At 44.9% G+C, this 19383-nt stretch overlaps 2 protein-coding genes across 6 annotated transcripts in view; both read right to left on the reverse strand.

The window, feature by feature from the left end:
- NUSAP1 (nucleolar and spindle associated protein 1) overlaps positions 1–19383 on the reverse strand; it is a 440771-nt gene that overhangs the window by 295591 nt on the left and 125797 nt on the right. The gene's annotated exons all lie outside the window — the stretch shown is intronic.
- LOC143943342 (uncharacterized) lies at positions 501–13953 on the reverse strand. 2 transcript variants are annotated; one of them, XM_077465054.1, is made up of 5 exons: positions 3852–13953; positions 2581–2865; positions 2219–2381; positions 1981–2122; positions 501–1675 (listed from the first exon to the last, which is right to left on the reverse strand). In XM_077465054.1, exons 2-5 carry the CDS (start codon positions 2780–2782, stop codon positions 1088–1090), a joined length of 1095 nt encoding a protein of 364 aa, XP_077321180.1. In that variant the 5' UTR covers positions 2783–2865; positions 3852–13953; the 3' UTR covers positions 501–1087. The 2 variants fall into 2 exon arrangements, with proteins under 2 accessions (XP_077321180.1, XP_077321179.1); XM_077465053.1 differs by having other exon boundaries at positions 2581–13953.

Raw genomic sequence — 19383 nt, forward strand, 5'->3', positions numbered from 1 at the left:
AAAAAATCTCCTTTTAGTTTCAAGTATTGAATTTCAAGTTTCAAGTATTGAATTTCAAGTTTCAAGTATTGAATTTCAAGTGCAACAGATAACGAGTCCACAAAATATCCCCCACTACCCCCCTAAAAAAAAAAAAAAAGGTTACAGTATTCCTGAAGTGCTGTAAGGCCCCTTTCACACAGGGCAGATCAGTAATGATCCGTCCCGTGATGATCCGCTCGGTCGGCAGGGATCGTTCCATTGTCCCCACTGAGCCGGTGAAAGACAGGGCTGTCCCGCCACATTGTGCAGGGACCGCCCTGTGAGCTCTCTGTTCTCTTCTATGGGGATCGGAAGAGCACGGACCATCTGTCCGTGTTCATCCAATCCGCTCTGCAGACGGCTAGAAAAATTGGATTTCCCTCTGTCTACAGAATCGGACAATTGCGGTGGCACCCGATATCGTCCGCCTCCGCAACAGTCTGATTCTGCAGACGGAGGAAAATCCTATTCTATCTGTCTGCAGAGCGGATCGGATGGACACGGACAGACGGTCCGTGCTCATCCGATCACCATAGAGGAGAGCGGAGAGCTGACAGGGCGGTCCCTGCACAGTGTGCGGAGACCGCCCTGTCCGCAGCCGGCTCAGCGGGGTCAACGAAGCGATCCCTGCTGACCAAGCGGATCATCACAGGGCAGATCATTACTGATCCGCCCCGTGTGAAAGGGGCCAAAGATGGGCACTGAGTGCGGCAAACAGTTCTGAAATATTTGGCTAGATGGAGAAAGTGCAAAAGATGTCTCCATGTACACTCCACTGTGTAGATGGGGTAATCTCCCACTGGGCCAAGGCTCTCAACCTAAACAATGCTAGCACCCAATCAGAAAGTTCAGGTATTGTGAGAGCAAGTGGGGCCAAGTAGCAACATTTATAAGCTTGGGACAGTGGGAGATTCTTCTGTGCGTACAGTTCAGTGTACATGGAGGAATCTGAGGTTGGTTGTAAAAATTAGTTTGTGTAGGTAAAACTAAGTAGTGTAGGTAAAACATTAAAAGTAACATTACACAACAAGAAAAATAAAACTGTCATATCACTGCCATAGGAATACTATAAGTTTTCATAAATTGGATAATTAGGGTTCCGCAGGGAAGAATGACTTGGTTCACTGCCAACATCTACGGGTGATCCTGAATGGGAAGATGAGGGTGAAGACACTGGTTGTGGCTGCACATGCATCCTTTGGTAACCAGGATTAGACGGGTAAGGTGTATACAGTGGTGGGGGTCCTGCATAAGGGTTAATGGCAGATGTTGTGTCATGGCACTGCTGACTGGGCATTGGTCTACTGAAAGAGCCACTAGGTGAATTAAAACCCATAGCCCATGGCTGAAATTTAGGATATGGGCGTTGCTCTTTGCAAGCGGACACAATATACATTAAATAGGCATGTATATCACCCCTGACCTCAGTGCGCTTATCTGCAGGAATCTCCCCGATTACACAAAGCAACAGTCTCAAGAACATAACATCTGGGTCTGAGATGTTGAGGAATTCATCATCTTTGGCCTGGTTTTGTGATTGTTTTCTCATTTCTTCAATGATACGGTTGAAATATTCCTCAAAAGGTGTCTCTTGTTGAGTAAGGCGTGTTCGACGGGTGGTGGATGTAGACCGGGCTCTCCTATCTGGATTTGCCTGCAATAGTTAGAATATATAGATTATGCATCTGATACTGAGGTCACACTTTAGTGAACAGCATATGATGATGCTTGTACAAATATTGCAGCACCTGTTTAGAATAGATCAGACACAGGTACTTGTTTTGTCGCAAAAACCTGATCTCACTGAAGACCTCCAAAGCCAGAAGAACAAGTCACACCTTGCACAAAAATAAGCTGTTGTTGTTTCTCCAACATTTGTGCCAACACCAGCTGCCTTTTCAAAATGTAAGTAATACGTTTTTTTGTGGACAGAAATTGTGACATTTTTAAAATACATACTGCAGGTTCTTGAGTGGATGGATGATCTTCTTGGGATGACACTGTCTCTGTGGTTTCTTGACTGGTGTCAGCGTCTCCTGATGGTGATGGCGACGAACTTTCGCGCCTTGCGCTTGCTCTCACAGGGACACTTGACACAGTTCTAGGTAACAAAGATTACACGTTTTAAAAAAAAAGTGAACATGAATATGCCTTTACTGGTCACAAATCGCTAAGTAAAATAAATGGATATACTTACGCGCGCATCTCAGTGGTGCGCCTCAAAAATGACAAAGCCTCTGCATGGGGGTTAGGCCTGCGACGAGTTGAGGGTGCTCCGCTTCTCTCCGCAGCCTTCTCTTCGTTGACTTCTTTTTTGTAACGGTCGCGCAGGGACCTCCAACGTGTATAAACCTCCTTTCCTGCAATATATAAAAAACATAGAATGCACTTTTTGGTTAAGCTCTATTGGCAGATCGCATGTCTAATTTTGTGGAATTTGTAGCATTGTCAGTGACAAAGTGCTGTATTGCTATAAAATGGCCTGGTCATTAGGGGGTAAAATCTTTACTAGGATGCATGTGTACCCTGCTGCATAGACACAACAAACCTTGCACTCACCTCGGTTATCCTGTTCAGTTGCAGACATCTCGTCCCAGTTCGGTGTGACATATTTGTAGACTTCCTCCCACTTTGCTCTCTTCAACATATTCTGCATATCCTGGGCATTCTGAGTCCCATAACTCTGGTCGGGCATGCACCAGTGCGATGATGGCCTCGTGCGAGATATCTCTTGCCGCCATGCTGTCTTCTCCCCTTTCATCCCTCTCAACTTCCTGTGTCATTTCCCAGGTACACCTGCTGATTAGGATGTGCTTCCGGGTGTTTTCTTCTTCTTTCACGCTGCTGGCCGCAATTGACACAAAAGACTGCGATTACCTGCGGTTATGTGCTTATAGCTGCGCTACATCGCACCTGGACGCATACAATTCTATTTTTTCTATTCGCACCGAACCGCACGTAACGAAATCGCAGTTAAACGCTGTGTGTGAACAGGGCCATAGGAAAGCATTGTGTGCCTTTGGCTGCGGTGGAAAACTAGAAAATCCGCAGCTAAAAGCACCATTCTATCCGCCCGTGTGAAAGGGGCCTAATAGTGGCCGGCAGAGACATCTCCATCAGCCACGGACCTCTAGTGGCACCTAAAAATCGGGGGAAAAGGAATTCCATTAGCAACTATGGCCAGGCCCCACAGTGCCCGCGTGAGTCGCTATGGCAGTAGTTCCGCCACTGACTGTGTCCAATAGAGGGGTACAATTGGACTCCAGATTCTAGAGTGCTTTGCAAAATGCTGTCACTAAGTATGCCTATCTGTAACTTAACGCCCCCCAAAGAAACTGTCAAACCAAAAGAACCAATTCAACCCTAGAACATTGTTCCTGCTACTTTTCCCAGGATAAATGAAGCTCTCTAATCCCGTATGCAGAGTTTGCATAGAATTCAATACATACAACCACTATCCAGGCACCTTTCTGGGCTAATTATGGTTTCAATCATTTAATTCTGCCTTATGTCATTCCCAAACCCTCAGTCCCAGCGGTTCAAGACAGGATAAATTCCATCCAAGCTAACTAGCAAACCCTCAAAGTTACAAAAGGTCCAAGAGAGCATTAAGAAACAATCTAAGAGGAGAAGAAGCCCCGTCTTTAAAGTTGGAGACAAGGTAAGGCTCTTTTCGGCAAATCTCAGACTTCCTTGCCCCTCCCAGAAGTAGGGAACAAAATTTACTGGCCCATTTGAGATAAAAAGAGTTAAGTTAACCCAGCGGCTTTTGAACTTGTACTACAAAGTCCTTATAGCCTTCATCCTGTGGTCCATGTTTCTCTACTTACATCTGCTATTTCAAGTCCATTTCCAGGGAGAGAAGAACTTCCAGCACCTCCAGTCTCAGTGGGAGATAAAAACAGGAGAGGTAAGACAATTCAGTTTATCATCATTACATGAAAAGGGTACTCAGTAGAAGTGAATTCTTGGGAACCTGCAGGCAATATACACGCCCCTAGACTGTTACAAATATTGCTGGCCTGATACCCCAAAAGATGGGCTCGATTAGGCATCTGGAGGCTGCCACGGGGGGGGGGGGGGAGGGGGGCGCACATTGTCAGGGAAATGCCCTTAGAATGGGCAATCCTGCCAGTACTCGTCATGGATGCACTAGATGAATCCACGCAGATTCACAACGGGGGTTTGCGCAGAGGCATGCTCAATGTAACAGGTGTTGGTGCCCCCTGGCCTATTTTTTTTTTTAACTCAAAACGGATTTTATTGGTACAAAAATACACAAAGTCCATAACAGAATCAGCACAATATACATATTCAAACAGCATACATATAAAGGCACATTTCACTTAGCAATGTCAAACACCACAATCGATACAAGTCATCTCCCCATTTCAACATCATACCACATGTACAAATCAGAACGGTCCATTCGGGCCACAGCCCCAGTGCCACCTGGCCTGCCCTCTATAACACCACATTCCCCATTATATCTCCCCTTATACTCCCTAAATAAACAATCTACCCATAACCAGCTGCAAGGGTGACAGCCCGGGAGTATCAAGCCAGGGACCCCATAGTCGTTCAAATCGTCCCGCCCGGCCCCTGTGTTGGTAAATATACTTTTCCATGCTTAACATGTTCCCCATCTGAGTTATCCATTCCTTCAACCTCGGGGGGGTCACTCGCTCTCCAGTGTTGAAGGATAAGTTTACGTGCTTGAAAAAGAGCTCTCCCTATGGCCTCCTTAACAGGCACCTCCAACGGGAGATCATCCACCATACCCAAAAGGCAAACCTTTGGATCCTGTGGAATCCGTACCCGGAAGGCCCCATTGAGAGTATCAATGACCCCTGACCAATATATATGCAATTTGGGACAGCGCCAGAGCAAGTGAATGAGGTCTCCCCTGTCCCTGGCGCACCTGGTACATAGGTCCCCCTCCCCAATCCCCATCTTATACAGTCTAACCGTGCGGTGCACCCGCATTACAATGTACAGTTGTGATAATCGCTGTGCCGTGTTCAGCGAACAACCCTGTATTGCCTGTAAGGCCTCCGCCCATTGGTCCTCCTAAAATGCTCCCACATCCCTTTCCCATGAGGCAATTACCCTTGCGGGGAAACCTGGCATAGATGCATTTAGTAACATACTGTATGAACTGGATATAAAACCTTTGAAACTGGTAACTTCTGTCACATAACGAAAAATTAGGGTGGGTGATTGTATCCAGGGATTATTTCCTGCCTGCGCCTTAACAGCATGGCTCAGTTGCAAATAATAGAAGTACATACCCCGGGGGACGCCATATCTTTCCCTCAGCTCTGCAAAAGAAAGCAGTTTACCCCCAGAAAAAATATGAGTCATGAGAGTCACTCCGTATCGCCTCCAACGTCCAGCGCAAGTCAGACCAAGAAGCTCCCCATAATACCGATTATTCCATATCGGGCTATACTCCGTGAAGCCCTCCACATTTTGTAATTGACGTGTTTTATTCCATATTTTTTGAATTAGGGCATACGTTGGGAACAGCTTGTTAGACTTGGCGAACGACAAGGCTTCCAGGCCAGCCACCACCCCGCGCTATGTGTTAAGAGAGCAGTGGCGGGATTACCCCCACCTCCCCCAGTTTCCCGTCCGTTTGCTATGGCACGGGCAATATGTTTTAACTGTGCGGCTACATAATAAAGCCACGGGTTGGGCAGGGCCAGCCCTCCCGCCTCCTTGGGTTTCTGAAGCTGTTCCAGTCTTATTCTAGGAGGTTTGTTAAGCCAGATGAATGCTCTAAATAAGGAATTAATAATTCTAAACATTTTAAGCGGAATTACCATGGGTGTGTTATGTAAAATATACAGCAATTGTGGCATAAAAATCATTTTAATAAGGTTCCCCTGGCCTATTTAAACCTGACAATGACAGATAACTGGTTTTCAGCTCCCCCTGTGCTTTTTGTATCCTGATCCTTTGGACTTCCTGCCATTGATCCAGCTTGCTGTAGCTGTTAGAAAAGTTTTAAATGTTTATTGTGTGACTATTAGAAAAACAATAGTCCTGAGACTGATTTGTTAAAAAGCTTACTTCTGAGCACATTATTGTATTAACTCATTGTTTTGTTTTGTCCTAATTAACTCCATAGTAAGTAGGATGATTAGATTTAACGAAAGATGATAGCCTAAGAATGTACAGAACATGAATAGCAAATAAAGTGCCATCCTGTGCCATGACAACGTTATTTATGTTCCCGCAGCCAATAGAAGCATAGAGATGTTTTTCTTGTGGGGTATGTGAAGGCGGGACACTTTCTTTTGGGAGAGATTTTTCTTCAGCTTTTGTTCTGTAAGCATGTCTCTCTTTTGTGGGCCACATCAGAAATAAATTTTCCTGCTTCTCAGAACACCTGGAGTTTTTACTGATCACAAGGGAAATTCCTAACAGTAGCAGTTTATCCCAAGCCTCCGGCTTGACCTCTGGCTCACAGGTTGACCTCTGCTCTTGCCTGCTCCACTGTGATTGATCCCACACCAGCTACCTACTTTTATCTCCTACCCTCAGTGTATGACCTGGCTTGCTACTGATCTCAGACAGATTCTGTGTATGAGCCCTGGCCTGGCTACTGACTTGTTCCTGGTTCACCCCGCTGTTCTTTACCTGTGGTACCACCTTGCACGGCTGTCACCACAGTCTAAGCAGCACACCCCAGCTGCTCTCTGTTAACCAGCTAATCCACAGTATTGGCAAATCATGCTTCTTTGGGTACTGCTCCCCTGTATCACTCACAGGGGTGCGTTGCACTTAAACAAAAAGGGTGCCCTCTCGGTAATCTGGCCTCACCCCTGAAGCTTGACAAGTATACACATTGTCAAGTAACTCAAGCCCTCCAAAACTATCAGTACCACGTCAGAAGGATTTTACAACAGTCAGCATCTTACAAGGATGAGAGATAAAGGATACCAAAGAGGCTACAGTTCCAACTTGCTAATCTAGGTTAATACACAGCTTGACAAGAATCTAAATAATCAATCCCCAATATATCAATACTATAATTGTTAAGTATCACCCCACAGCGGAGGAGGCATCTAACCAAGCCTGCAAAAACTTAGTATATTTTCACATTCCAGAGATACAGATGTGGCGTTATAGAATGGGATAATGGAGTTATCCAGGCCCTTCCAATAGGGCACAATGGGGGCCACAGGGTTTCTTCCACTGAAGAATGGCCTTGCATGCATCAAACAGTAAAACATTAAAAGTAGGGTACTATGAGCATTGGATGGGACTACAACCTCCACCAAGCCAAGGAGACATACTGAGACAGACATTGGAATAGGTATGGTAAGGATTTATGCTATGCAGTCTAACTGCAGACCAGAAATCCTGGATTAACCGACATGTCCAGAAAATATGGTCAAAATTGGCAGAGGAATACGCACATCTCCAGCATTCAGTGCACGAGCAGTAAATCCCTGCCAATCAAGCTGGTGCCTAGTAAATTCTGTAGAGAAACTTAAAATATATCAATCTCTGGTGGAGACCAAGTGTTTTAAAGGGCGCTCCCACTTGTCACCCCGAGCTTCCCCATACAGTTTGTGAACTTCCATTAGCCATCTCAATCTAAGACCCAAAGGAGGTGAGGTTCTGAACAGTTCTTTAGAAGTTAAACAGTATTTTAGACCTTGAGTGATGCAACAAGCTGTTCAAGACAGAAGGCTGAGTCTATCGACAAGGCACAAAATAGTGATTGCCAAGCATGAAGTAGCTGGATGTAGCAAAAAAAAAAAAAAATTGGTCTGGGAGATTAAGCTTCGTTTTTAATAGGTCAAAGGTTAGTAGGCTCCCCTTCCGGGTAATATCACCCACTGTGTTTACATCTCTAGTTGCCCACTCCACTGGATCCTGCATTTTGTAAAAATGCGGCAGACAAAGGTTCAGCCACAGGCTCTAATGGTAGCTTTCATTGATCTAGTTGATGGCAGTGCAGATAAATTGCCTCTCAATAGTGCCAATCGTAGACGCTCATATGGAGCCCAGGACTTTTGCTTTCAACATGGCTGGGGCACTGTCATCCCTCAAGAGCCCATGGCGTGCAAACACTATTTGGTCCATGAGGTAAGATTTATACCAGTCAGGTAATGCTAGACCCCCCTGACCCCAAGGTTCCTGCAACACCTTCAATCCCATACAGTACGTGGCAACGAGGGGGACCATAGGAAGGAACTAAGAAGTCCATCCATCCTTTTTTTAAATAAGATTTGGGCACCCATATTGGCGCATGACATAAAAGGTAAATGATAACCGGGAGTATCTATCTTGAGAATCAGATTTTCCCTATTAAAAAAAAGACTATGGGAGTTTTTTTTCCAAGGCCTGGACTTTCCATTTCAGAAGAATAATCAATGGAGTCAAGTTCAGGGCTATATAGTCTACCACGTTTGCAGTAATCTGGACCCCACGGTCAATTGAGAAGCCCACCGCAAGGTGAGTACCTGATCAGCCGCCGCCTGAACACCCAAACCCAAGAGGAGAATAGAGGATTTTGTCCAGTTTACTTTCAACCAGTAAGTTGCAAATGTAGCCATAGTACGTAGCGTGTCTGCAAGGAAGGCCCCGATCACTAAGACAAAGAATGAGATTGTTGAGGTTGTTGGTGTAAAATTAGACATTCCTCGATCATGCCCACCTGTTGTGCCCCCACCTCAAAAGAGGATCAAAGTGCGAGGGGGAAAACAGTCCAAGCTGGATCACCACCTGAGGGTTACTATACAGTAGCGCCACCCATCTACAAAAATGCGGACCAAATCCCATCATCTCCAGCAATTTACGCATACACTGCCAGTCCACAGAATTCTTTCATTGCATGGTCAATTCACACTAGGACCCTTGTGGACTGTCCTGTATGAGGGACCTGCAGATGTTTATGTAGCACCCTCTACCAATAGGTAGGTGCTAGTATAGGATTTTTGCTAGGAAAACTGTCAGCACAGGTAAATGTAGGCAGGCCTATGCTTTGAGCTAGGCCTGTGTGTTGATCTGGGGGCGGGGAGTGGTTAATGTAGCAGTAGGTGTGACCACCTTTGCTTTAGTTCTGGAGGCACCTCCCCTGCTTCCAGGGAGAATGTTCTGGAAGATGGGCAGGGCCTAGGACTCATGTGGGAGCCCTGACCAATCCCGTACTGGTATTGGCAGGGAGCGGGCCTATGTAAGCTGAGGTACCATGTCACTGGGGGTGGTTGCCAGTCGGGGGGGTGGTGTCCCGGGGAAAACTGTAAAGGAATTTAACCTTTACACGGTCATTGGCAATGTCCTCATTACACGGTCATTGATGAGGAACTTCTGGAGCAGAGGGGCAGATGAAGCTGTCAGAACAAAAGGTCTAGTTAAGTTCTCTATTTAGGACTCGGGGCAGAGAAAGGTCGCTGAGTAACACAGTGGAGGGCTGGATGTGCCAGAAAGCCTGTGATGGAACTTCACTTCTACGTGTTCATTAGTCAAGTCCTCATTACACAGTCAATGATTAGGAGTACTGGATCAGAGGAAAGACCGTGAGGAGTTGTGTCAAATCGATGTGGCCTGAGGGCACAGGATTTGCAAGCAGGGCTAATAGGCAACGGTAGTCCACTGCTCAGTATGTACTTTTAAACTACTAGGCCTCTGGGGAGAGGGACTGCAGGCCTCTGACCTAGTAGAAGCGAGCAACCAGAGTCTGCATGAGGAACTATTCAGAGTGGGTCCTTTTGCTAAGATGTGACGTTACACTAATAACGACTGTATGCGTTTGAGCAGGAGGAGAGGATTTCTGGAAACATCACCCTTACACAGTCAAGAGTGATGTCCTCATCCTTACACGGTCATGGGTGAGGAAGTTTTGGAAGTAATAGTCTGCAGGAGTAACGAAGAGGAGGAGCAATAGTCTGCATGGTGATGCAGGGAAGAGACTAGTTAAAACATACACATTCCTTCAGACTCAAATTATGTGCTAATCTGTAAAGAATCTTTAAATATGATGGCAAAGTGATCTATTCTATGGGGCTCCCATATACCCCTTTCCCAAACCAAGCGGTACCCCCCAATAAACAAGCAAATGACTGTTTCTTGTCTCTGCAAGTGATATATGGGAGTCTGGCAGTGGGGTGACATGGTGGATGTTTGTTACTAGTGGCAACTACACCACTACATGTAAAAATGTGTAAATTGATAAAATCGGTAGATTTCCCAGGCATAAAACTGGTCTGACCGATATCTACTAAGGAAGGCTAAACCTTGGTAAGGAGTTTAAAGGTGCACATTCAACAAAAGGGTTCGGTCTGTAAGAGGAGCAAACAGCCTGGGATCTTTACCAGGTTTTAGTACTAAAACCATATAGGTTGCTAACATTGAAGGAGGGAGGGTTAGGTGTTATAGACCATGCTCAAAAAGAGCACATAATCTGCAGTCTTACTGCTTCACATAGGTCCAATAAAGTTCCATCAGTCCAGGCGCTGTGCTTTGTGGAAGGGGAAGGCACATGTGGCAGCCTCAACCTTAAGTGGAGTCATTTTATCCTCCAGGGAGTCCCTATCTGAGTTGGAGAGGACAGGCAGGTTCAGGCTACTAAGTAGGATTTAATATTTCAATTAGAGCATTTTCAGAGTCAGGCCTGTTAGAATTGGACAAAACCAAGGTGACAGCCAAAATGTTATTATAATCCCCCCCAAAAAAACATGGGAAGATGGGCAAAAGCGGCCAATTTGGACAATAATTCAAATAAACATTAACCAGAACAACGTTACAATAAAATAAAGTACCATCACCAGATATTAGAGCTGCACAATCACATACTTTTATACACACACTAGGGGTGTTGAAAATGATCGCCGCGGTTAACCAGGAGAATCGATTATGCATGACGTAATTTTGGCTCCTCACCGCACAGCAGTGTCTTTGCCGGTGTCCCGTCATATAAGGCCCCCCCATCAGATAGTGTCCGCTGTGTACTGCGCATGCGCAGTACACAGCAACACAGATTCTGAAAATAGAGGATTAACGGCACCTGTGCCGTGAGTCCAGGTTCTAGCCCCACCATCCAAGTGGACATAGAGTAGGAATAATAAAGAGCAGAGCGCAGCGAGGCCGACCCCGAAGCGTGGCGAGCCAAGTTCGCCCGCGAGGGGCCCTCTAATTTTAACAACCCTATGTCCGCTTGGATGGTGGGGCTACCACCTCCACTCACGGCGCAGGCGCCGTTCAGCTTCAGAGATTTTCCGAAGCTTCTTATGCGCAGTACGGGGCGGACACTATATGATGGCAGGACACTATCTGCCATTACACCAGTCGTGACAAGCCATCGCTCGGCTGTCTGAGCCTTTCCCCGTCAAATGATGTAGCCTCAGCATGCTGCCCCCACCCAGGCTCTCCCCCCCTCCTTGGGATTTGGAGCTGTGGACACCCCTCTCATCTCCCCATCGGCAGGCGCAGAGCCCCCCGGAGCTGTGAGACAGATCACTGTAGCCGTCTGTCTGATCCTGCATTGTGGGAGGGACAATGCAGTGTTTCCAGCCTCCCATTATCCCTGTGACAGTTAGAGAAAAAAAACACACTGATTTCTCCCGTCCGTAGGACAGGATGATCAGTGTGTACATTTAGAGGCTGGTGGCTGCAGCTGAGTGGAATATCTCTGACACTCATCTCACACACAGCTAAGTGAAGGTTACCCCCCCTCCCAGCAACGGACCTATGTAGTTGAACTGCATACAGCTGCCCCTCCTCCTCTCTCTCTCCCCGTGTCTGCCTGGCCCGCCCACTTTCCAATCCCGATGTACAGCTGTGAAGAGGAGAGAGGGGGGTGTGCGCGGGAGATATGAACAGCAGCAGTCAGCAGCTACACATTCCAAGCTGTGAGAACTTCCAGCCTCCTCCCTGAATAAGTGAGCTCTGCACTTTTCATTACACATTGATAACATCTGTCCCATTCTCCCCCCTGTCTCCCTCCCCGGCTCTGTTCTTTCAAGATCCAGTTACCACTAAGCCACTTTTGCAGTCCATATATTGATCGCTTTTTTTGTCATTACACTGGAAAACAATATGATCCAATTCCCCCATCTACACATTCCAGGTGGATGGGGGAATCCTCCGACAGTGGACCAGTGGGCGAACAACCAGGGATGCTTTCCTGGCACCGAAATTTGATAGCACTGGTCTCCGACTCCATGGCAGCAGCGCATTAGGACCTAGCGCTGGCTACTTGGCGCATCATGTCTGCAGTCTCTGACCATCTCCTGAACTGTGTCTGCAGTCTCTGACCATCTCCTGAACTGTGTCTGCAGTCTGACCATCTCCTGAACTGTGTCTGCAGTCTCGGACCATCTCCTGAACTGTGTCTGCAGTCTTGGACCATCTCCTGTATCATATCTGCAGTCTCTGACCATCTCCTGTATCATATCTGCAGTCTCTGACCATCTCCTGTATCATATCTGCAGTCTCTGACCATCTCCTGTATCATATCTGCAGTCTCTGACCATCTCCTGTATCATATCTGCAGTCTCTGACCATATCCTGTATCATATCTGCAGTCTCTGACCATCTCCTGTATCATATCTGCAGTCTCTGACCATCTCCTGTATCATATCTGCAGTCTCTGACCATCTCCTGTATCATATCTGCAGTCTCTGACCATCTCCTGTATCATATCTGCAGTCTCTGACCATCTCCTGTATCATATCTGCAGTCTCTGACCATCTCCTGTATCATATCTGCAGTCTCTGACCATCTCCTGTATCATATCTGCAGTCTCTGACCATATCCTGTAGTATATTTTTTTGGGGGGGGAGGGGAGCCTGGAACTCCTCCAAGTTGTCTGCTGTGATTAGACTTTGCTGCATGCAAGGAGTGTTGTCTTTTTTTTAAGAACATATAAAATAAGAAAATCAAGTTCTCCTGACTGCATGAATTTTTTCTTTAAGAAACCCGCGCACAGTAATCGTGATGCATCGCGGAATAGAATCATTGACATGATAATCGTAATCGAATCAAATCGTGAGGCCAGTGAAGATGCGCACCTCTAATACACACATTTATGTTTTAGGGGCAAGTTCACAGAGTAGAAAATGGAGCCTAGTACCTGGGCAGTTGTCAGCCCCAGTGACTAGCCTGAAGGGGCGCAGCATTGCCAAGCACTGCAGGTGTCCCAATGATTTCTAATGTCATGGGCGGAGAGGGGCAGCATCATCTGTGTGCTGCGCACTGCACAGTCTTGCAAGTGCCATATCAGTGCAGCCTCATTTGTGTCCCATCAGTGTATAAAGGAACATAAGATTGTAGGAGCCCTCCACCCTTGGACGACCAAATTTCACACAAAAATCTTAAAGTTAGAAAATCAAACCCACATTAAGTCCACAAGGGAAAAAAATGGGGGGGGGGGGGCCTTTAAGGTACAGCCGTCTCAGCCTACACCCTCTCCTCTCTCACCCCGATCCCCAGGGTCTGAAAACCTGAACCCATGGAGTCCCTCACATTCTAGAAGCCCCTCATCGGCTCCAGTCAGGGGGACAGCTGGGACATGGCAACTTTTATTAAAGCTCTCCCAACAAAGCAGGACATTGAGTCTTACATTAGTAGGCTTAAAAGATCATATAAGAGAGATTAATGACCTCTGCCAGGACATAGGCCAGCGCATATTAGATACTGAGTCTACTGTGGAGGAATCTGACCAGAATAATGGAACTTGACAATATCTTGCAGGAACATTCAAATCAGATCCAACATTTGTTTTACGGTCTTGATGACCAGAAGAACAGGAGCCCCCGCAATAATATACGTATATGCTGAGTGCCAGAGTCAGCGGAAAACAAAGATTTAACAATGGCGGCCACTGCCATGTTTAACCAACTGCTGAATAAACCCAAATTAGCACTGCTTGAAATAGGATAGGAGTCACAGATCCTTGGGTCCTCGCATCCAGCCTACCCCAGAGACATAATTTGCCACATGCATTATCTCAGATTTGACGTTAAAGAAATGTAAGCAGCGCGTGGCCCGGGAATCCATTGTTTTTAATGGCACTCCTATAATTCTCCTGATGGACTTATCAAAACAGACCCTACTCATGCAGAAAGCTCTGAAACAGGTAACAGATGCCTTACAATCCAAGCAAATCAAATAAATGGGGATTCCCCTTCCATCTTTTTGCATCCCAGAATGGTAAATCTGCCACCTTCCACACCCTTGGAGACCTGACTAACTAGGCACTTATGAATTGCCTCAAATCAAGATCCCTGACTGGCCGCTGAGTGCAGCTACACCTGGCTTCACAAGATTCTCTGGATGGGAAAAACAACCCATGAAGAGGTCCCGCTCCAGTACATCCAAATCCCTGCCAGGATGAACAGTTCTTTTCCCACCAGCCGGTGGGCAAATTACTTATTTTCTCTTCAAACCACTTGAAGTTTTTCCTCAATTTTTTTTCTTTTTTTTGATGCTTTGCTCTCTTCCTCTCCTCCCTAAAGTACCATGCGTTTCCCCCACTCTTTCCTGGATTTTCAGAGGGGCTGGACGACTCTTACACAGTTATTACAGGGAGGAGGGGGTTAAGGCCTGTGCTAGCTGTAGTAGCTGGTGCAGATAACATCAAGGTTACATTTTACAGGTAACAATCTTTCCAGTTATCGGTTTTATATGTACTAGATAGTAATATTTTTGAAAACAGGTAGTTTATTGAGATACATGAGAAACTTGTTTCAAACCTGTTGCAAACTGGTAGATTGTATTTTCAGTTGGGTTGGAGCCCCTGAGATCTGACCAAACACGTTCTTACACTAGGGTTTACAGAGTCTTTATTGCCTCTGTTACTGGTATACTTACTAGTAATAATATGTAGCGTCCATCACCTTTACCCCATTTTGGACACTAGAGGGAGTAGTCGCCCTATAAATTGCAACATTCAGCTTAGCCATAAGCAAATCAGCACACTGACACATATTCCTTATTGTGCACTAGCGCATCAGTGCATCCATCTCCCCTTTTCCACCTCTATCTTTACCCACTCTCATTCTTTCCTCCTAACACTGCTCAGCAACATCACACTAGACCCATCTTCCTTGAGTTTGAGGAACAAAAGCTACCCCTTTCCAAAATGCCCTTACAATGGCTACCTCCTTAGAGATTAAGATATCCTCCCTTAACTGTCAAAGATTTAACACCCCTGAAAAGCGTAGACAGATATTACATCACTTCCACAAGTCCAAAACGCATATTACTGTTACAAGAAACAAACTTCTGCTCGGACAAAGTGGCAATTGTAATAGAGCTGCCACGACGCGTCACGCTCGTCTCATCTCGCAGGTAAATGGCGGCGGCAGCTGCTCCTCCCCCCAGGAATGGGGAAAGTTCTGGTGCAGCACGAAAAGCCAGACCACGACTTCCAAAAAGGTATGGGATTAATTTAAACAGAGGCCAGATAAAATGGTCCTTTGTTGCCTTTGCAAAAGCGAAATGGCGTACCACGGCAACACTACTGCGATGCACGAGCACCTCAGAAGAAAACATCCTAGCGCTCTACAACCGCAAACGGACGAGCCATCTTTGTAAGTAGTATTTTTTTAGTTTTGGGAGACAATGGGAGTAATTACAATTGTGTTGTGGCCAATATATGCTGCTAGTAAATAATTACGGATGATACATCATAATTAGTGCATGCTCAGGGGTACCCATATTTGTTTATGTGCTGTGTGCTGTCACCTGTGCTTTGCCAATTGCTTTTTTGTAGTGACCATCTCATGTTTTTTTAAATGTTTCACAAGGCACTTTGCACTGCAGCCCTCAGTGTCTTGCTGATCTGGGGATCCCTCAGGCCATGGTTGACATTGACAACTGCAATGTATGACCAGCACACCTGAGAGAAGAGATGCCATGCTTTTCTTCCAAAATACGCAGAGCAGCAACAATATAATAATTTATTGCAGATATTTACTACCCTACCCTCTTTGAAATGCACAGTACAAGTACATTATTAGCATTGAGCATTCATAGATTGATTGCATGTTGGTAAAACTTGGTTCAGGTTCCCAAATGTTAACTATTATTGTGTGTGTTGTGTTGTTTTTTTTCTCAGGAAGAGGCAAAGCTGTGTACAGGGGTTGTTCTTTCATAAAAACAATGTCACTGGTTGCACACCCCAAATGGCTATTGAATATACCAATAGCATACTCAACATTATTGTAATAGACATGAGACCTCTTTCTATTGTAGACGATCAAGGACTTCATGAGATGATCAACATGTTTTACCCAGGATACACACTTCCCTCAAGGTCCCATTTCACTAAGCTGATGGAGAAGAAATATGAGGAGAATTTTGCAAGATTGAAAGCGTCACTCAAAGATGTGAAATCAAAAATAGCTCTCACCACAGACGCATGGACTAGTATTGCCACAGAGGCATACTTGGGTGTCACATGCCACTTCATTAATGAAGACTGGAATCTTACATCGTACAATCTGACCACTACGCCACTTGAAGATCGGCACACAGCTGAAAACATAGCTAACTGGGTGGAAAAAGCAGCTGAAAAGTTTGCGATATCCATGGCCAATGTAAATGTAGTTGTCCATGATAACGCTGCAAACCTCGCTGCTCTGCGTATTTTGGAAGAAAAGCATGCTGTCTCTTCTCTCAGGTGTGCTGGTCATACATTGCAGTTAGTTGTCAACCATGCCCTGAGGGATCCCCAGATCAGCAAGACACTGAGGGCTGCAAAGTGCCTTGTGGAACATTTAAAAAAAAATTAGCTGGCCACTATAAAAGCTTAAAGCAAAGCAGCAACAAATATTACGAACAAAATAAAAGGTGTAAGCATGGGAAATAAGTACGCTCCCAGCGTGGCCATTTTCCTGAACAAATGGGAAGTAGAGGAGGTGTTTGGGAGAGATTGGCCACAGCTGAGAACATACAAAAGATTTATTGATTACATCGTGATAATATGGGAGGGGAACCAGGATGAACTAGATGATTTTGTACGACACATTAGAGATAATCAGTATGGCATAAAATTCACGGTGAATACACACCATAGAAGCATACATTTCCTGGATCTGGAAATATTCAAACATGAAACCCATCTCTAAAATTATTACACATTTTAAAGAAACTGATAGGAATGGGTATATCCCCTATAGTAGCTGCCATCACCCTCATTGGAAGAAAGAAATCCCGAAATGGCAGTTCATTAGAATTAGACATAATTGCAACCTATCAGATTACTACATGCAAACAGAAAAGCTGATAAATAGGCAGCATAAGGAGAGAACAATTATTGAAAGAACAAAACTGCAGTGAAAGGAAATGGAGTACCATTTATTATGGGTTTCAATAAACACAGAAGCATTGAAGACATTAAAAAAACATTAGCCTATTATTTGCAGTGACCCCAATTACGTAAAATATTTAGAGGCCTTAGTTTGTCTACAGGAGAGCAAAAAGATTAAGAGACCATATTGTTAAAAATATCCCTGACCCTCTCCGCCTCCCCCCCCCCCCCCCCAAGAGGATGACAACCTTTTTTGGACAAAAAGTTTTTCCGCTTTAGAAAATGCACACCATGTAAACGCAAGGATAATAAAACACGGAGAACTGTAGAGTTTCAATCATATTCCACTAAGCAGGAGTTCAAGGTAGACAAACGGATTACATGTAATAGTAGATATGTTACATATGTGATGGAGTGCAGCTGTGGCCTCCAGTATGTGGGCAGAACCACTAGAAAATTGTCCACCCGCATTGGTGAGCATATCAGAAATATTAAGCACCATAATGTATCTAGACACTTCAGGGAGATACACAATCGAAATCCACAGTTCTTGAAATTTTATGCGATTGACAGAATAGAAAGATTGGAGGAATTCAAATTTAAGGCGGGAGGTAACAAGAAATGAAACGTACTGGATACATAGATTAAACACATTACAGCCTTCAGGATTAAATTTAGAAATTGATTTAAATTGTTTAATAAAAGATTTTTGATATATTAATTTATAATGTATTTATTTTACATATAATTTTAATACCTATAATGATATATTTTATTATAGGTAGTAATTGTTAAAGCCTATCCAGTTACCTATATGGGAAAGCAGCCCGCATTTTCCAAAAAAAATGAAATAAGAAATGGAAAAAAATAAATAAGGAAAAGGTGTATTCTTTAGAATGAAATGAAATGAATGTGAAGAGGCATGATCTTAGGCCACAGAATAGGAAGGAAGGGTGTTCAAATAGGATGATACTCAGTAAACATACACATAGGGAATTTGGGAGAACTTAAATTGAGGGAAGGCAATATAGTTTTCATATCCCCCACTAAAGGAGAGAGAGAAAGAGAGTGCCAGCAACTAGCATGGCATCCAACACATCCTGGAAAGACAATGACGGCGCTGATTGTCACTTCCAGGAATGTTTGGGATGTACGCCAGAACTTAAAACGGCAGCAGGCGTCTTCAGGGAATAAACAGCGTGAGGACGGCACATCGTCACTTCCGGAAGCGTCCAGCAAAGGTACCAGGATGTAAAATGGCGACGGCTGCATATCCAGAGAGGCACGGGAATAGTGAACCTCCGGATATGCTTGTAACTAAACAGGGGCATGAGGAGGGGGGCTAACGAAAGGGAAGGGCAGATAAAAATCAAAAGCAAGTAAAAAGCAATAGACAAAATGAAAAGGGAAGTTAAAGATTGAAATAAGGGTAAGTGCGCCCCGGAAAGAAATGGCGGAGGAGGCACTTTTGGTGCAGTACTAAGGAGGAGGAAGTGCTTCCAATTAAGAATGAAGAAGTAAAGGCTAAAAGAGTGGAAAAGATATGGAATAGTAAGAAAGAGCAAGGAAAAAAGGTTGGCCTAATTAACAAAAATGAATAAGTATAGATTTGGTAGGTTGGATTGTTAATACGATTTGAGGTTAAAAGAAACACTTCCGGAATTAAGATGGCGGCAGCTCCACTTCTGGTGACACCTGAATGGAATAAGGTGAGGGTAGTATAAAAAGGGGGGTGGAATGGGAACCCACAGCTTCCGGACGACTCAAATACTGCGAAACGCGTAGAGGCTGTGTGAGAAAGATTTGCTACAAGAGGAGCCAGAGACAGGTTCACTGAGTGGAGGGAGGAAGGAACCACCCGCGGAATATCATTGGCTTGCCCGATTCTACGCTGTTTACAGATGGCTGGATAAGCTTAGTGTCAGCTAGAAGACACATTGAGATGTGACTGCAATCTGTTTTTTAAAGTTTTATAATTAAAGTTAGAATAGTTTTACACTAGGTTGGTTTCATTTACCTTTTTATGAATATACAAATAACTGAGGAATTGCTAACGGGAGAGCGTATAAAGGAGTGTTTATCCATTGAAT

This window comes from Lithobates pipiens, unplaced genomic scaffold (assembly GCF_037356315.1).
Source record: "Lithobates pipiens isolate NorthernLeopardFrog02 unplaced genomic scaffold, aLitPip1_a1.2 Scaffold_30, whole genome shotgun sequence".
Lineage (NCBI taxonomy): Eukaryota > Metazoa > Chordata > Amphibia > Anura > Ranidae > Lithobates > Lithobates pipiens.